We start from the raw sequence: 18784 nt of genomic DNA on the forward strand, positions 1-18784 counted from the left end.
AAGTTTCATTTTCTAAGGTTAACAGTCTCCAGATGCACAAATATTCCCTCTGGATATTACTTTAAAACACCACCCAAAGATCAAATTCTGCTTAAGAAGCGGGATATTGTGTTTTAGAAAATGCATACAGCGGGTGGAGCAAAATCACCAGCGGGTGGATAAATTTTTTCTTAAAGCTTCCGTACCAGTCCATCCAAGGGTTTTATATTTTACACTAGGGACAGAATGTGAGCTGAAAAGCATGGGCCCGGTGCAGACATGATGAAAGCTTGTCTAAAGAAACATGCTGTCATTAACAGAACAAATTATGTCTGCTTACAATGAAGAGTGGTTTAGGTCCATTTTCTTTTTTGCAGGCACCTTTTTAATCCATGGAAGCATACAATAAGAAATAAATTGAAGCAAGATGGGAGGAGGGGAAGCAGTAATGTTCACCAGCCACCAGCGGGTTGTTTTGACAATTCAAATAGTCAAAGACATGTGGCTCTTAAGAGTGTGCTGTGGATATGTATCATAATCAACTTCATTTGCATCTGTCCAGAGGCTGAATGGCCACCTATCAGGAATGCTGCAGCGGCAGATTTCCTGCATCAGCATGGAATTGAACTAGATCATTCTTTTTCATTTCCCTTCCAATTTTGTGATTATGTGTCCTTTTGTCCGATCCTGCATCAAGTCAATTGTTCCATATGTAGCCCTATGCAATCACAACCCCACGTTAACAAAATTTGAACTTTTTCTAAAGGTTAGATACTCTGAATGCATATGCCCCTACATAAGGAGATAAGAGTATAATCTACCCTCCATACAGACAGCTCACTGAAAATAAAACTAGCTACTTAAACCCCTTGAACAGGTATTAAAAGGACTTTCTCTGCTTCCATGTCCCGGCATTGTTCCATTCTCCAACTATATCATCACATGCTGCAAAAGTTATTTAGCATAGGCGATTTATTTTCTACTACTGCAAGAAAAAACTGGGTTTTAAATCTGGTGTGTAAAATATGTAGCATTTTGCAGAGGATTACAGACAGTATGCAATTAGACTGCAACTGCATAAAACAGGAGATTCAGAGTTCTTAAACTTTTCAGATTACCACAAGATAAAAAGTAAAACTGGCAGAAATGCTAATATGAGTAGTCTAAAATTAAACACAACTTTTACATGTCTTTGTGCATTCTTATTCGATTTCTGAAAGTTATAAGATATTAATGGCAGAAATCTCTCATGATGTATGTATAACCAAATGACTAACTGGCAATGCAGCATGGTCTATGCTGTCCTCAAAGAATGACTCCTGTGCACACATACACTTAAGTCTTGGTTTCTTATTTTAAGTAGTCTCTCTATTAAGCACTTAACATGCACAAAGCATTTTTTCTTTCTTTCAAAAACACCACACTACAACCTTTGGGCTAAGTGAATAGGACTCCTTCCTACTTCCAGAAAGGTTCAGGTTCCATCAGGGGTGGCAACCTGAGTAAAATATTTTTTTGGGGGAGGTAAGCTCTGTCCTACATAATCGATCACAAGACACGGCACATGCACACCATTTGAATGGCAATACCCATCAACTTTGGGGGCCCCACTCCCCTCAAATATTTTATGGGGGAGGCGAAGGGACCTCTGCCACTAGGAGTTGGTTCCTATAGGTTCAATACCCCCTTTGGCCAAACATGCTAGCTAGCTACCACCCGTTGGAAACTATCCCAGCAGATTTAAACCATACATTTCCAAGATGTTCCTCACATTCCTGAGGGGTTGGAGCCTAATTTTGTAATGAAGTCTGGAGTGAAAATGGGAGAGAGGTTGGTATTACAACCCTGTCTATTATGGTGGCATTTCCAGTACTTGACTTTCCACTTATCTTCCTCCACTTCAGTGGTTCTGAAACACTTTAATTTCCAGAAAATTGTAGTGCCAGGGAGCCAGAGATGGCACTGCAGAAACCTGCATGATGTGCCACCCCCATTGTTCTTGAATCCCTGAACAGGTGAGAAAAGCAGTCTCAGTTATGCTCATCATCCCCTAGGTTGGGAAAAATGAGCTACCACTACCATGAAGTAGCGTACGGTAGGGAATCTCAGGAACATACCCTTCACAAAGGAATGCTGCTTTTGGGCTGAAAAGTGTTCCCTGGCCCTGAAGTAGAGAGACTAGACTATATGGTATCACTCTCTTTTAAGTGAAGCTTTGTTTGTCTTCAACTCTGTTTCCCACTCTTTTGGGGTCAGAGGCTCTGCACATGCTACAACTGCATGTCAAACTGTTCCCATCACTGCAGCTCCATGCTAGGAAAGTCTTCAAGTTGTTGATTTCTATCCGTCATTAATCTGTTGAAGTGCAGAAGCTCTCATGGGTTAAAAAAGGTGGAAACCGAAGTATGTTTTCATGAAAGGCCATGTCAAAAGGGACAGATTGTGGGATGAAGTACTGGACATCAGGTTTAAACATCAAGGATTTAATTTAAAAGAGAAAGAAATGGACAATTACTTCCCATCATTTTGCTTTTTCCGTGCGGTCATGGCTGGGCGGTGAGGGACACTGGGAGGTTAATGAAGGACAGAAGAGATTTAGGAAGGAAATTCTGGAACAGCTGAGAGAGTAGGAGGGCTGGGAGAAAATTCATCAAAGAAAAAAGGATAAGAACATTACAAAAGGGGATTTATTTCAGAGTCGTTTGGAAGGAAATTTCAGAGGGAATAAAAAGGGCATTTAAAAATAGCTTTCACTCCCAATATTAGAGAGTTTGGTAAATTCATCCTATGTCCCATGGCACCGGCTTGCCTAGCATTAACCTACCATTACCCTCATGCAATATTAATTTGTTATTATTCCCTGGTAAGCAAAATACTAGCCCAGTCATTTGTCTGATATTCATGGTATATTTTAGTAATGCTTCAATCCAACCCACCTGAAACCTTTTCTATGAAAACAGTACAGTGGTACCTCTGGTTATGTACTTAATTCGTTCCAGAGGTCCGTTCTTAACCTGAAACTGTTCTTAACCTGAAGCACCACTTAGCTAATGGGGCCTCCCGCTGCTGCTGCGCCGCCACCGTGCAATTTCTGTTCTCATCCTGAAGCAAAGTTCTTAACCCAAGGTACTATTTCTGGGTTAGCGGAGTCTGTAACCTGAAGCGTCTGTAACCTGAAGCGTCTGTAACCTGAAGCGTATGTAACCTGAGTTACCACTGTACACTATAACTTCCATTAGCCATACCTATCAAAGAACTTAGTAAATCAGTTTCACCTAAGACTGTCACAGCTTTGAGGTGGCATTCAATCACACGTCAGCAATTTCAGGTTGAGAAATTATAGCTGATTGTGAGGTCTTGTTTTGTATGTATTTATTTAATTGCATTTAGAAATTGCTTCCAATAAAATACCTTGAAGCAATTTCACAATCGAAATGTCGGCAACAAAAACAATTGCACAATTTTGTATATAAAAAGCAACAAACCCACTTCCCCAAGAGATCAGACTTCTTGCGATAAAGAAAGTGACAGGAAAATGCACTGGGAAGTATGCAGTAACATGTAACCTCCCTGAAAACAAATTAGAATTAATGCGCAATAAACAGGTTTGTGTGTAAGTGACCTGAATATTTCTTGGTGGTGATGTACAGCTAAGCACTATACAGGGCATGAAGGTGAAATGGATGCTCTGTGTCCAGGCCATAGAAGAATCTGCATGTACAGAACTATATAGTTACAGAATGCAGTTGGAGGACGTTCCCACACGGCAACAACTCTGAGCCTAGGAAGGGTAAAGCACCAGTAGAAAATCACCCTAACCTTTGCTCTCTGATCTGTTAATGTGTAGGGAGTTTATGTGTGAAAGAGCATTCTGTCATGAGGTCTTCCACCTGGCCTTCAAAGTGATATGGTCCCAATCGCTCTTCTAAATATGTAGGCCAGCACTAGTACTTCTTTTTAAAAGAGAATAAAGTTATGGGACAGGGCTTATTAAAGAGTGGAGGCAGAAAGGAGACCTTCACAGAAACAGAAAACATTAGGCGATGTCTCCTGAACACTAAATCTACAAATCTAGAATATGTTTTGCAGAAGAAATTAAAGGGAAGCATGCAAAACTAATACAGGGTGGTGCAATCCAGACAGAGGGAGCAATATGGAAGACATGGAGATTTTGGCAGGTAAACTTTTGTTGAGCAGAGGAAGCAAGAACTAAAACCTCATGGGTTGAAACAATATACTCTTTTGAGCACAATGATGGAGAGTGCAAGGGGAAATTATACCAAAAGGAAGATGAAGTCAATAGGGAAGAAAGGGGGAGGGGAGAGGAAAAAGAAGCATAATGTGATCATAGTGATGGGAAGGGAAGGAAGAGCAAAAGCTACCCTCTTGCCCTGCACAGGTTGTAAAATGGGGAGAGAGGATTATTTAAGGCACACTTATTTAGACTAGGAAAGAGATACCAGTATTAAGCCAGTCACTGTCATAACAATTTCCCCCTCGCCCCCTAACAACTTTCATATATGGCAGAGGATCACTCCAGCACTGTGTCCTATTAATAACTCAGACTCAGGCTGTGTCTCAGTGATGGAACTTCCCAGGCAAGACTGGAAAGGTTCCCTTTCTGAAATTCTAGAGAGTTGTTGCCAGTCAGTGTAGGCAATACTAAGCTTGATGGACCAATGGTGTGAGTCAGTATACAATAGTTTCCTGTATTCCTAGCAACTCGCACTGGAGAGGCCAGAGAGAGAGCAAAGGGGAGTACCACTCACAGACAACTGAAAATCCACAATATGCCAGTAACATGTATGGAATTTACACAAGTCTTTAACATTCCCCCCTCCCCAGAAATCTCAGTCAATGAAACCTATTGTACACAACCCATAATGTTCCAGAACACATAACAACAACAATATAAATTAAGTTCACCACATTGATTTCATTTCAAATCAGAACAACATGCTTATAGTGGAAGTGGATGAAGAAAAATGTGTACAAACTCCTTAATTGGTTACTGAGGTTGTTGTTTTTATACAGCCTTCTACTGAAATCTGCTCTCAGATAATGTGTTGCATTGCAAAGATGAATCCTAGACAGTTTCCCAAATCTGTTTACAAGCTTGCGGTACTGAACAGATGCACACTCTCAACAGATGTTAGCATTCAGAATCCAGGGATGGCAGCTTCTTCAAAACAGACCAATGTTGCTTTTGATAACTAAATTTCACCTAACCCAAAATGCATGCACCTTCAGTTTTTGAGCCTGAACTCTCAGAGCAATGTTGCAGGTTAGGCTTCCACAAAAGTGCAGCACCCAGCTTGTACACGGGTTGGCAAGAAGTGAAGATGGGAGCATCTTATTCATATATTGGATGCACTGAAACAACATGTCTGGTATGGTAGGGAAAAACCTGTATGGTCCAAGGAAGAGCTAAACAATTGAAAACTGAACCTAGGGCAAGTTCTTCTCAGTCTCAGATCAAGTGGATTCACCTAACAGCTAACTATTAGCTAAGGTCTCCACTCTTCTACTAGGAGTTACATAGATCCTACAAGGTTATTTGAACCACTTTGAGGGTTGTTGTTTTTTTACAGTCAAGTCGTATATAAATTTTATGAAACAGTAGAATAAAATAAAAATTCTTCCCCAAGTAGAAGGACCCTTAAGGCACCCCAAGCCACAGGTATTTGTGAGCAATAGACATGCTGAATTGGTACACCCAGCAACTACATTTGAACTACTTTGCCCCAGGTATCTCTGCTGATCTCTGTTCCTCTAAATAAACTTATAGGATCAACATGGATGACCCACCACCAGCAGTGACATATATTAACTACCCTTGTAGCAAGCTCCCATGCTGTGATGAGCCTCTGCTATGACATACTTGCTGTTCAACTTTCTGTGTTGGTACCTAGAAAAGCCTTTAGAATTAAGAAGTAAGCCAAAGTGTACTTGACTGAATGGAAGGAAGGATGTCAGAGGAAGTGCTTGCTGCTTTATCAGCTCCAGAGTAGTAACAAAATATGGAATAGTGGCATTGCCCATCTTCATTATTTCATACTGTCTTAATGAACCAGGACTGTTAGAACATCATGTCCTATCTTTAGGTCAGGCATTAACAGACCGTGATTAAAAGACCAACAATGACTTAAATGGCCTTTTTAGACTCTCAAATAATATACTAACTGAAGTCTCAGTGGTACATGAAGGAATACAAAATCCATTATCTTCCAGAATGTGACTATACAAAGGACAATGCCTGATTGTCACTGCGTAGCTCTGAACACGTAAAAGTGAGATGTCTGGGGTTTAGGTCAAACCAGTCTTGAAATCTGCTCAACTGAATCAATTCACCCATCATTTTAAATTTAGAGTGAGATGTCCTAGGCTTGTTGACAGGTTTGCTCTCTCGACAGGTACAGCATGTGTTCATGATTCTTGCTTAATTTCCCCTCTAAAGAATAATTTGAAGTGCAAGAAGTTGTGGGTGGGATGGGAAAAAAGGAGGGAGTCTGTCTTCTCTGCAGAAAAAAACAACACACAATTATCCAACTTCTTTAAATGCTCAAACAGATGACAAGTGAGCAAGCTCTCAGTGCCACTTGCAAGTTCCAGATTTTAAACAACACACTCTCTTTTACAGTCAGTAATAGATCCCCAAGCTTCCATAGAGCAGGAAAGGGAGTCAGGAAAAATAAACCCTACAAACACACATGCACGCACACATTTTTTTTTTTATCTCTTTGAACTCAGAGGATAGACTCTCACTCATGAAGTTCTTCTGAGATAAATGGGTTGTTATTGGAATACAAACTAGGGTCGCAGAGTAGGGAGCATGAATGTTTATGTGCACTTGAGTTCTTTGATGAGTGCCAATCATTTCTGCAGTTTGTTCGCCACCTACGTGCTCTCAAACATGCAACACAGACATGCACACACTCCTAATCGGCTCTCCTCCAGAAAAACAGAAAGGCTTAAAATGGGCACATCCTTAACCCTCAAAATAGTGGCTCAATGTATAAGCACATTCATATCTCAGTGAGAACAATAGAAAATACATGTGATAAGATGAAGATTTGATAGCTTGGGTGTGGTTTGTTTATTTGTTGCAATTCCCCCCCCCCCCAGTGCTATTCAAATCTCCTGGGTGAACATCAATATGACAGCACTGACAACCAATTAATCATGAAAATCATCATGCCACACAAGCAGTCCTGGTGCTGGTTTTTAATTGAAGACTGACACCCACCCACACCCACAACTGACTCCCACATACACACAAGGTTTTTGTTGCGTAAAATAGTATTCTAAGGCTGTGGTTCTAAATGTACAAATGTATGTATGCTTCACTGTCCAAAGATGTGGTGATGGAACTACCTTAGCTTATTTTTACAAAAGGAATCAGACAAACAGGGATGGTCCTATCAGTGCCGACTAAGCCATGATGGAGAAATGAAATCCTCATGTTCAGTGGCAGGGTAGCTCTGAAAACCAGACACTAGAGACAAAACTAGTAGTACTATTCATCACATTTCTTAGTTGCCTTTCTAAAATAAAAAAGACCCAATGCAACTTACAGAACTATAAAATATAAGAGTTCAAACAATAAAATAGCAATCAATCTCTGTAATACTAAAAGCATACACACCATAAAAAGTTAAAAGAAAAACTGGCAGAATATAAAATTAACCAAAAACAAACAGAAAAATAATAAGTAAAAAAAACCCAGCCCATTACATGCCATCAAATGGCCAGAAGCAGAAGAAAGTTTTAACCTGACACCAAAAATATAGTGCAACCTTTGGATACCTTTGCGCCCTGCTACTAGGCTTTCCAGAAGAATCTGGTAGGTCAGTGTTAGCAACAGATTACTGGACCAGCTGGACCTTTAGTCTGATCCAGCAGAAGTCCTCTTTTGTTTTTCTGTAAAGATCCTTTTTAGAAAGTTTCCACTCCATTTATACTGTACTTTCAGCATAACATCTTAATAGGGAACCACTTCATCACCCTTGTGGAGAGATCAAGAGGTTCTAAATGCATGTAAAACTTGCCCATTTGACCAGAGGCAAGACATATGAGTCCCCACTTTGCTCAGTTCAATGGAAGCATAAACTGAGGACATATTTTACTTGGGATAACCTGAAAAGTTGTCTTCTTAAGTACAATATTTGAGAAACCATGATGTGAGAGATTGCCCACAACATTTTGTTAACAGTGTACATTGTACAGCTCTTCTTTTCTTGCACTTCAGGACATGTAGAACCTCAGGCTGTTTCACTTTCAACCTTGACCTGAACTGCTTTCAGCAGCAGTACCAACAGCCCATGGTACTGGCTGAAAATTGTAAGCGTACTAAGAAAAGATATACTTTAATAGGCACAGCAGGCTTGCATGACTTTCTCTTCTACAGAAGTGCAGTGCCAGAGAAACAATTCTGAACAAATTTACACACTTATTCTAGCAGAGAAATGATAATTTATGCCTGGCAAGGGTATAACTCTCCCAGTGCATTACAAAGGCCTCAGAGTCATACCTTTAGTCAACTGCTCGACACCAGTAATAAAGGCTGCTTGGAAATAATGTTACAGAATCATCTTGAAAGCAAGAGCTGTGAAAAATGTGAATTTAGCAGGCTAGGAAGCCCAAGTGGACACTCAGAGAATAATCCATATGCCTACACTTAGCAATCCACCCACAACCCAGTCCCTTAGATAGGGCAATGCAGACTCAAATGACACATTTATTGCAGTTTCATTCTCCACCATTCCTGCCCATGTATCATCTCCACAGCAGCAGTTCTGTTAATTGAGACCAGCTGCTTCAATTCTGAATTATTCTCTCTAGAAATATTGATAGTATTACGTTATGATTAGAAAGCACTTTACCAAATGCCTCTCAATTCTGCACTGCTCAAATGAAGAGCAGCTGCAGAAAAAAAGGGGCCAGTTCCCTGAATATACAAAATAAAAAAGCTTTAGCCGCAAAAAATAAACTGAACTAAACTGGGTAGGAGAGTGAGAGAAAAAAAGAGGTAAATACAGTCAGAGACAACCAAATGCAACGAAAATCAGCTTACACTGGGCACTTGCCTCAGTCATTTGGCCTGTAAATAGGGTTCCTAACAAGAGTTTAATATATTTATTAATATGTAAATTAATGGTTTACATATTTTCACTAGTGTATCAGTGAACATAAAATATTGGACTCCATGAGTAAGTTGACATTTGGGAAAGACAAAAACTCTCCACTAATCTGCTGCCTGGACTGGACATCAGGGGCTGTAAGGATGCAACATGCTTATAAAGACAATTATAAAGGAAAGGATATTTCTTAAAACTCATGCAATAACCAAATTGTTCCTAAATTCATCTAGAAGTAGAATAGTTCATCTTTTCTTTCTAACAGAAGTTTGTTAGGGATGAAGAATTTAAATTTTAAAAGAACAAATAGAAAAGAAGCACATATTCTGGTAAAGACAGACTAGTGGTATCACCAAAAGTATTCCATTAACAATAATTCTATTAAATTTATCTTCCAGCCATCCCTGATATACACTCTTAATATTGTTAGAAACAGGGAATGAAACAGCCTTTCTCAGTCTCATTAAGCCTGAACAGGTCTCTCTGCAAAATCTAGTTTCAGAACATTCCTATGCCAATAGTGAGCCCAGAAGACTCAGCCACCTATAATGAGGGAAATTCCAACTTCAAAGAACAAAGGTTCTCCACAGAAATAATCGCAGCCCAGGACCAGATGCTCACATCTGTCAGAATAATGCAACTAGAACAGCCCCATTCTTGTGGTGTAACTTAGATCAACCCAACCTAGACATTAACTGTATTACATTAAATTACTTTGCCACTACTGGACATTAATTTTTGTTCTTAATTAAAGCACATGCACACACACCCCTCTTTAATTCCAGTCTCCCCACCCCCAGTCCTGAATTAATAGTATTATGCAAAACACAACCCTAGCACTGACAGGAATGTTTGTTAAACATAATTAAAGATATTAATTTTGCATGGAAGAGAAACCACTGAGCCAAAAACTTTTCTCCCTCTTTTTTCCAGATCTCCCATTAGAAAATTACCTTCATTAGCACTGACTCGCTGAGCTTCTCTCTGTTGACAATTTTTATAGCAACTTTTTGACATGTTACACAGTGAATCCCCAACTTCACAAGCCCTGCAAAAAGAAACAGAGAGAGAGAGAGAGATGGTTAGCGGCATACTCAGTTATCACGCTATGCTAGCATTTTACTCAACCATCTTGGATATTTATATATACTTTTCATGCTGTTGGTCCCTCTTTTTTACAGATGTGAATAGCAAACACATTTAAAACAGGTCCCGCAGAACAGACATCTCCAAGCATCATTCTTGGAATTTCTCATGGCTTAATCAGTAGTGGGCTAAAAAAAAGGTTAGTCTCTTTCCATTCCCTCCTGTTCTGCTGCTAGATCAACTAGAAGACTAGATTGTTTAAATTATTTGAATTTAAATATTTTTCTTGACTTATTCCAAAAACTTGCAGCAAGTAATAATGTTAAAATATCATACTAAAACCCAAAATGTCTTACAGTTGATCCTATGCATCTTTATTTGACAATAAGTCCCATTGAGTTCAATGAAGCATTCTTTAAAAGCCTGCCCAATGCATACAGCAACCAACTGTAGGGATGACAGATAAATTTCATTCCTGTATCTGAATTCTAGCTCCTCATGTCACCAGCAGCACCTCTTCTAAGCACTACAATCTTATTTCACACCAGATGCTGTGGTGCCTCAAATGAAGGTTGGACACTAAAAGGCTACCTGCTACCTGAATGATTTAAATGTCTGGAAAGGATCCCTTTTTACATTCAAGTTCTCCTTTATCTCCGTTTTGAAAGGTTCACATCATTCTATGAGCAAAATCGCCTATCATTCATAGCTCATGAAGCAAAGCACTGCCTTGACTTCCAATGTTTACCCCTTGAAGCTTCCAAATGTTTTGTGGATTATTTCAACAGAACTATCTAGCACAGCAACATTATTCAGAAACCAGGATATGGAGAAAGTGTTGAAGGTTACAAAGCACCAATCTATATTACTACCTTCCTTTCTGAACTACTCAATTGGATTGCTGTTCCCTTAAGTCACAGAATCAGAATTTAAACTTAGCTGCTCACAAATCAAGATGGATAGTTCTTTCTTGGGCTCCTCTTAAAATATATATATGTAAACTTACAACTCTCTTGTCTCCCCGCATGTATATCCCCAAAAGGCACACTAGGTTCCTGGAGCATCACAACACTATGAAACAGTCATCTTGTATACACAAGTGTCTAAGGGCATCAAAGAAAAGCAGCCTGACTTAGGGAGTGTCACTGTACTATTATATATTTTTTAAAAAAAACATTATAAAAAGAATATTCTCATTAACCATCAATTTGTCAGAGAAGCAAAACAGACAGACAAACCAAACATTGGGGGGGGGGGAAGGATATTTCTTACTTACTACCAAAGGTCTGCTTAACTGCAGCTGTGCAAGCAATGTCTGGGTTTGCATTCATTCCAAGCTAGCAACACAGAGCTTGCTAGTTCTGATCTACCTCCAACTGGGCAATTTCCCACCCCAGAGCCCTTACAAGTTGAAGACTGATGAAGGGTTGGGTCAGCTTTCCTTAGACACTAGTGCCTGAAAAGCCTTTAAAGTGGCACTCTGCAGAACAGTCAAAGATTTCATACTGCCTGAAAAGGCAGTGTTGGAGGCAGCATGCATTGAATACCAGTCACTGGGAATCACAACTGGGAAGAGTGTTGTTGTGCTCATGACCTGCTTGCAGGCTTCCCATAGCTATCTGGTTGGCCACTGTAGGAAGGGAATGCTGGACTGATTCAGTAGGGATCCTCTGATCTTATTTTGTTCACTGCAGCCAGGGCAAGTGCTGCTGGCACAGGAATGCCCATGGTAGCTTCTTAGTGCTCTGCTTGTGGTGACACAGGAACTGTCAGTTGTGCTTTTGCCCCAAAATCAGATCATGCACATTGGATCAGCCTGTAAAACAGCTGCTTAGAAAGAGAGATAATTCCAGGCATTTTGATGCCCTGTAGAATAGCTTATTATTCTCTCTCTTCTGCCCTCCAACAAAATATACTTTGGATTAAGCAATTTGCTCATGCCCCTAAAAAAGCTTAATTTCTTGTTTTCCATACTTCTTGAAGGATGAGTGAATATATCAGAGCCTTAACTCTTCTTTAAAATTTAAGCATTTTTAAAAAAGAATTAGAATGTTCCTCTTTTCTTTGTCTTTTTGTTTTGGTGCTGGATCACATCTCCAATATAAGTATCAGCCTCCATGTAATTCCTAACTATCAAATAGAATCAAGATATATGTACACAACAACTGACTAGAAAAATTGGAACTGTTGAATTTTTGCCTGGTCTTTCACCTCACTCTGTAGTGTAAAATACTAATTTCTGCAAAGAACATTCTTACCCTGACTCACTCAAGCAATCCTCCGTCACATAGTAATTAATTAAAACTGTATGAAGTGAGTGATTCAGACAGCTATGTTCACTGAAAGTCCACCTGGATATTTACTACACTTGTTGCTGTTTTGCATTTCTGCCTGAAGATTTACTACATTGTTCATACTGACAGCAACAGACATCTGGATTCTATGATCCATTGAATTTTTTGTGGTTTTGTCCTGCAATCCCTTACTGTCCAGTCCTAATAAAGCAGAGCCCATAGGTAGGTCAGAGGGGTTGCAGATCTAGGAAGCAATCTGGGACAGGGAAAGAGGACAGGCAGGAAATAGACAATCATGGTTCAAAAGTCTAATTAGGATTCTGGAGAACAAGAGGGACTGGTGGGAGGTTGTTCAGGACCATGGACAGAACCGAGTGAGCAGATTATTTGTAAAAAGAAAGCTCAGACTCAACTAAGCCCTTTCATGCTCCCTGAGCCTGACTAAATCTCTAAGTCTGCTGAAGAGTGTAGAGCCTTAAAGGCAGCCCTCTGGCTCAAGCCTAGGATACCATCATCTCTTCATGAGTACATGGCAAGCGCAAAGCTGTCTCTGATGCTTCAGTTTGATGGAGTATGATGCATTTAGAGATGTATATGCTAGCCAAATGGGCTTAAGGGGTTGCAGTCTATGGGGATCCAGGTTGTAGGGCAACTCAAGCTTAGGGGTTTCTGGTTCAGTGGTGGGGCTGAGGCTTCCTGCCTCCTGAAACAGCACCTCCCCTCACACTCTGTCTGAATCCAGACCATTGCTGGATTTTGGTGTCATAACACTTACCACTGCTGCCAGCTCTCTCAGTCCCACCACTACTATGATTTCAGTGACTAGAAGCCATCTGCATTGCATAAGATGCCCATACTCTTCAGTTAGATAGGGAGTCATTGTAATAATACATACTACAGAATGAAAGGTCTAGAGTGAAGTAGTACATGACCATTGAGGTTTAGCAGCTTGAGATTGTGTCCTATCTATAATTTTCTTTGTCCAGTAAATCTGAGCATGTATATAGCAGATTTTATCACAAAAGATTTTATCTAACGAAACCAATGAATGTGATATCCCTGTGGCATTCTTGAATTTCTGAAATGCTTTCAAATCTTGACAACAATTTTTCCTGGTAAATATGGTTGAAAACATAACTTCTCCTTGCTTCTGCAGCTAAAGTGTGTAAGCTGCTACAGCTCAGCCATTTTCAATACAATTTTTCTTAACTTTGCCCAGTTTGTATACCGTACCAGGGATATTCTCAACACCAAACTGAATACTGATCAGTTGTATTAGGAGGGGGGTTGTTGGGTTTTTTTGGTTTTTTTTTGTTTTATTATGTATTTGGTCTTCTCAATTTGTATTTTTATGTTGTGAACCACCTTGTGATCTTCGGATGAAGGGCAGCAAACAAATTTAATAAATAATAATAATAATAATAATAATAGTATGTCATTCTTATGAGTAGAATTTCTAATGGTTTATATATGCATCTCCTCCCTTTCCTTCCTCTGCATGCCTTCCAAGACCACCCCTCCCTCCATTTGTCTCCAACTGCCCCTGTGCATTTTTCTCTTACTTTTCTAATTATGGTATTTGTGGGAGCACTTGGCAATGTACCACCCCTTGAATATAGCCAGTAACCAGGATAAATGCCCCGCTGGTCCACTGAATGCCTAAAAGCCTTGTAGAGATTATACACTCATAGGTGGAAAGCTCAGGCCCTGGTGCCAAAATGCAGCCTTCCAACCTTCTCTATTTGGCCCTCAGGACTCTATCAAAGCCATGCCCTCTCTCCAGTACACATACCTTCCTTCCAGGTCACAATGGGGTGACTTCCCTGGTGGGGTGAAGCCGCAGCACTAGCCTCCCAGAAGCAGTACTGCTGCCACTTAGCAGGATATTGAGGGGGTGCAGCGAGCCAAGAGAGGGGCTGTGGTGTATGGATGGAGCTAATCAAGTATCCCTCTGGTACTCAAGCACAGATCTGCTTTGCTGCCACCTCACTGTGTGTGTGTGTGTGTGTGTGTGTGTGTGTGTGTGGCCCTTAGGCTGATAAAAATTCTTCACCCCTGCAATGGCTTGCTTGCACACCAGCTCGGCTTAACACGCAGTCCTGGCCTACAAAGAGAAGGGGACTCTCAGTCTTTGCCTCCGTCAGTCTTGCAAATCTGTTCAACAATTCCAGCTCCTAATCAAAGCCAATATAAAGAATGAGAAGTTTATATTTTGTAAGAAAATTAGTAACAGAACACAAGGTCTTTGATCTAGTTCTCTCTGATAAAGCACCTTTCATGTTATCTCAAAGTTCCCCACCTACCGCGCGCGCACACACACACACACACACACACACAGAGTACAAATCCTATAAATCACACTGTAAACGCACATGAACAGTGGAGGGAAATTACAATGAAGAACAATTATAGTTTGTTTTGTAACCAATTTCTTCTTTTTAGCTGGAACAGGTACACCTTCCCCTGAAGTGCCTACCCACGAAATGCATGTTTTCTGTTGAGGAATCATTCTAAAGGCAATTCACTTGACTAGATTTCCATTCCACGTGGTCTGGGAACTGAAAACACTAGTTCTGAAGTTTCCGCTGCTGTAACCATACAGAGATGCTACTGGTAGGTGTGCTAACTCATGATAAGCACAGTACGGTAGCGACTCAACAGCCGCTGCCTCTTTTTTAAGATAAGGCATCCAAACACATGGGTTCAAGGAAAGGACTAAGAGCAGCTAATACTGTTGATATTGTAAAAATCTAGTAGGAGAAGGCTTGGGAAACCCATGAAAGCTGTTCCTAGTTTATAAATCAATAACATTATTAAATGCTGATTGTTTGGGAAATAAGGCAAATATTAAGTAAGTGTGGATTGTTATACAGCCATACCAAAATCACCTTCCTGATGCTCTCTCTTTCTTTCTTGTGTTTACAAGTTGTTTTTCATTTCATCCCCCACATACCCAGGAGCTCTGCTGCATAGATATCCAGTGGCTGGGAGACACAACGCCACAGATCCTGCTATGCCAACATTAGACTATTCCACAACTTTCCTTTGATCTCAACCACTAAGCTTCACTAGGAGCCCTCTAATTTCAGGCCAGGGAAGAAAAGCGGGGCACAGGGAGGGGAGCTAACACCGTCTTTTCATTTATAATTAAAAGCCATGAACTGAAAACTGATGAAAGCTCACTGCTCTTTTCTGCCAAAAGAAAGCAAGAAACCCCAAGATGATACAAAGAAAAGACTGACATGAGTACAAGAATAGCAGGAAGAAGCTTCTCTGTGCTGCATATTCTAATGCTTCACTGATGAATTCTACAGAGGCTAAGTAAACTTCCCAATACAGAGACATTTAAAGAGAAATAGGCCACTGTTTGCAGAGTGTGTATCCAAGAGCCTAGCAGCCTGCTCTTCTGCACATTTACTCATGGGTTTGCTCTGAAGTAAGTGTGCTTAGAATCATATCTTTTATTATATTTACTCCCTAAATCAGGAATGGCTAACCTGTGTTTTTGGAATTAAATTCCCATCAGCCCCAGTCAGCATTGTAAGGGATGATGGGAGTCCAGAAAGATTTGAGAGCCAGAGGTGAACCTCACCTGCCCTAAAAAATGTGATGAAACACATTCCAGCCTTCCCCTTGTTAGGAGGTCATTGAATCTAATCCTACACCTTGGAGCTAAATTTTCAAAGCTGAATTGCAATCAGACAATGGGTTGGCTCCAGACTACATCAGTTGAACTTAAGTCCCATTGAATAAATAAAGCAAGTTAGCCATGACTTTAGGCTCACTGAGTGGAATTCAAAGTGGCGTTAAGGAGATCATTGTATCAGCAAAAAGCATTTCTGCTTGCCTAATAGAATGATCTCCCCCCCCCCCCATGTGCTGTTCTGGGAGTTTTCTTGAGCCTCTTGACCCTCCAGAATGGATTTGGCAGAGGTGGTGGGGGAAGGAAATGGGGAAAGACCCATAGCATTAGCATGAGCCCTTGCACTGACTTTTGATACCGGAACCAGGCACACTAATTTAAATCAGAACTAAATCAAACTAACACAGCCTGGAATCAACCCAACAACCGCATTTTATTCCTAGCTAATCACTTATCAATAATACCAATAAGCATATAGATTTCACTCTTCCCCCCGTCTCTAGAAACAAGCTGTTTTACAGAAGCTTATGTACAATTACCAAGCAGCAAAGGCAAGGATGTTAAGTAGTAGGACAAGTTACAGATGGCTGAAATAAGCCTTCTTTCGCTACAGGGAACATTTTCTGAAAATTTGGTCACTCCAGATTTGTGCTAACAAGGAGCAGAATTTCAGTACTTAATGATTTAAAGACTCTCATGCTGTAAAATAAGGATAATAATATTTACTTACCTGCCTCACAGGGATTCTAGGAGGATTAATTGATTAATCCTTATAAGAACTTTGCAGAAAGAATATTAAAATTTGATGCAAACGCTAAACAATATTACTTGCAATATTGTCAGTGGAATATAATTTGGAGAAGAAATATTCTGAATCCATAGTACACTTTTGTTCACCCTCTGTCCTTCTTTGGGATACATTTCCTCCTGTTTTCTTACCTAAAGTTACCATAGGCATGAGAAGAAGCTAGTTTATGGAAAGCAATAATTACTGTTAACTACTTCTGTCCTCTCATTGAGTCAATGTTTATTTATTTAGAGCAACTGTTATCTCAAATTATTGCCCATAAGATTACAGCCTGGTATCAAGTGATACCCAAAATATACGCTGTCAGTTTCTAATTGCACATAAGGAGGGGCTGAATTCCTTTAAATCTAAATAGAAGAGGATAGAACTACTCCACTCTTTAATGAGGTAATTTTAACCATCGGCTCTTCAATGCTGACATGGTATCAGAGGGCTGTTCTGGAGAAATTTTGCAATAAATTGCTTTTAAGCTGAAGCCACTATAATTACAGTTGCATCCAAGCCAGTGTTTGGGAGCTCTGCTGGAATTCTGCTTGGATGCCAAAATTCACACTCTGGCTTAGACAAAGGCAATAGATTAATAGAGCTAGAAGGATCAAGGGCCCTTCAGTTAATTCACCACGGCCTTACTTCAAGGCAGGGACACTCTTATGCCAAGCCTCCCCTCCTCACATCACCGAAAACAGAATCACAGGGTAACTCAATCTTCGATTCACACTACTTGGCTAAGAGAAAGATGAGAGCTTCAGAGACACAATCGGAATTAGGCCAAAACAGCCTCACATAAAAGCCAAACTGATAGTATCAAAGTTCTCATATGCTAGTATCTGAGAATCTATAACAGTCCTTCACACTTGCCTCCCGTAAAGAATTCCAACCAGGATGGGAAGAAGGTTGGTAGCTGTTGAGGATCAGGACAGCTACTGTGGCCAAAATAGAACATTTTCAGCTTCTGCAACAGTAAACCTCACCTGGTGGAGGAGGGATTTATTTAATCTTCAGGCATCTTTATAGGTCTGGGAACTTCTGTGTGGCATTTGTGGGTATGACAGTGTCCTTAGACACTGGGAAGGGAGTTCTTGCTTTTAATTTGTTTTGAAGTATAAAGGTGTTTTGCATGTTCCGGGGGCAGGGGGAGCTTCTGAGTATCTCCAGTTTTTCCGCTGTGAAATGGGCATTTTGCGGTATCCACAACAGTTTCTTAGATTTCTAAAAGTGCCCTCATGCCCAAGAAATCTGGAGACCTCTGTCATTTCATCTTCACACCTGCTGTAACCCCACTCTCTCTCCTATTTGTTATTCCTGACAATGTGCACCCTATTTTTTTGCAATATGGCAACGATACATTATGACTGACAATGTGAGTGAAAGCAGAGAAGTGTGCTTGACAGAAGTATGCTGCCATTTAGGTACTGGGAGGGAATTCACTGTGGATCACCGGATTTTTTTCAGGAGCAAATATCAGTAAGGAGATGAAGTAAGGTTTGGTTCAGGCATTATGAATTTCTGCTGAAGAGGGAGATTGGCATCCCAAAGCTAAACCACTTGATAAGCACTAACCTTGGCCAGTGATTGACACTTCCAGGTTCCCAACATGGGAAACTCCTCTGAAGCTTTGAGTTTAGCCCACTACTGCTAGGTTTTGTGCTTCACACCATGAAGTTGATAGGAGGATTGTTCTCTGAGCTCAACAGGATCAAAATATACAGAGCTGAGATCAACTCTATTGATCAGCCCCTTAGTATCTTTCTTATAGTATTTCATGTCTCAGTATTTCTTGGAAAGATTTTGTGCCAGTTGAATAGAGCAGAGGCACAAGGCTCTTTACTTTTTGTTT

The 18784-nt window shown here is 40.3% G+C and overlaps 1 protein-coding gene across 16 annotated transcripts in view; it reads right to left on the reverse strand.

The window, feature by feature from the left end:
• Positions 1-18784, reverse strand: part of BRSK2 (BR serine/threonine kinase 2) — a 395119-nt gene that overhangs the window by 172165 nt on the left and 204170 nt on the right. For all 16 annotated transcript variants that reach the window (XM_080998644.1, XM_080998638.1, XM_080998650.1 and 13 more), the window contains exon 2: positions 10070-10164. In XM_080998644.1, coding sequence (XP_080854770.1) covers positions 10070-10075 — 6 coding nt within the window. In that variant the 5' untranslated portion in view covers positions 10076-10164. The remainder of the gene's footprint in view (positions 1-10069; positions 10165-18784) is intronic.

This window comes from Podarcis pityusensis (assembly GCF_964106645.2).
Source record: "Podarcis pityusensis genome assembly, chromosome: 1".
NCBI lineage: Eukaryota > Metazoa > Chordata > Lepidosauria > Squamata > Lacertidae > Podarcis > Podarcis pityusensis.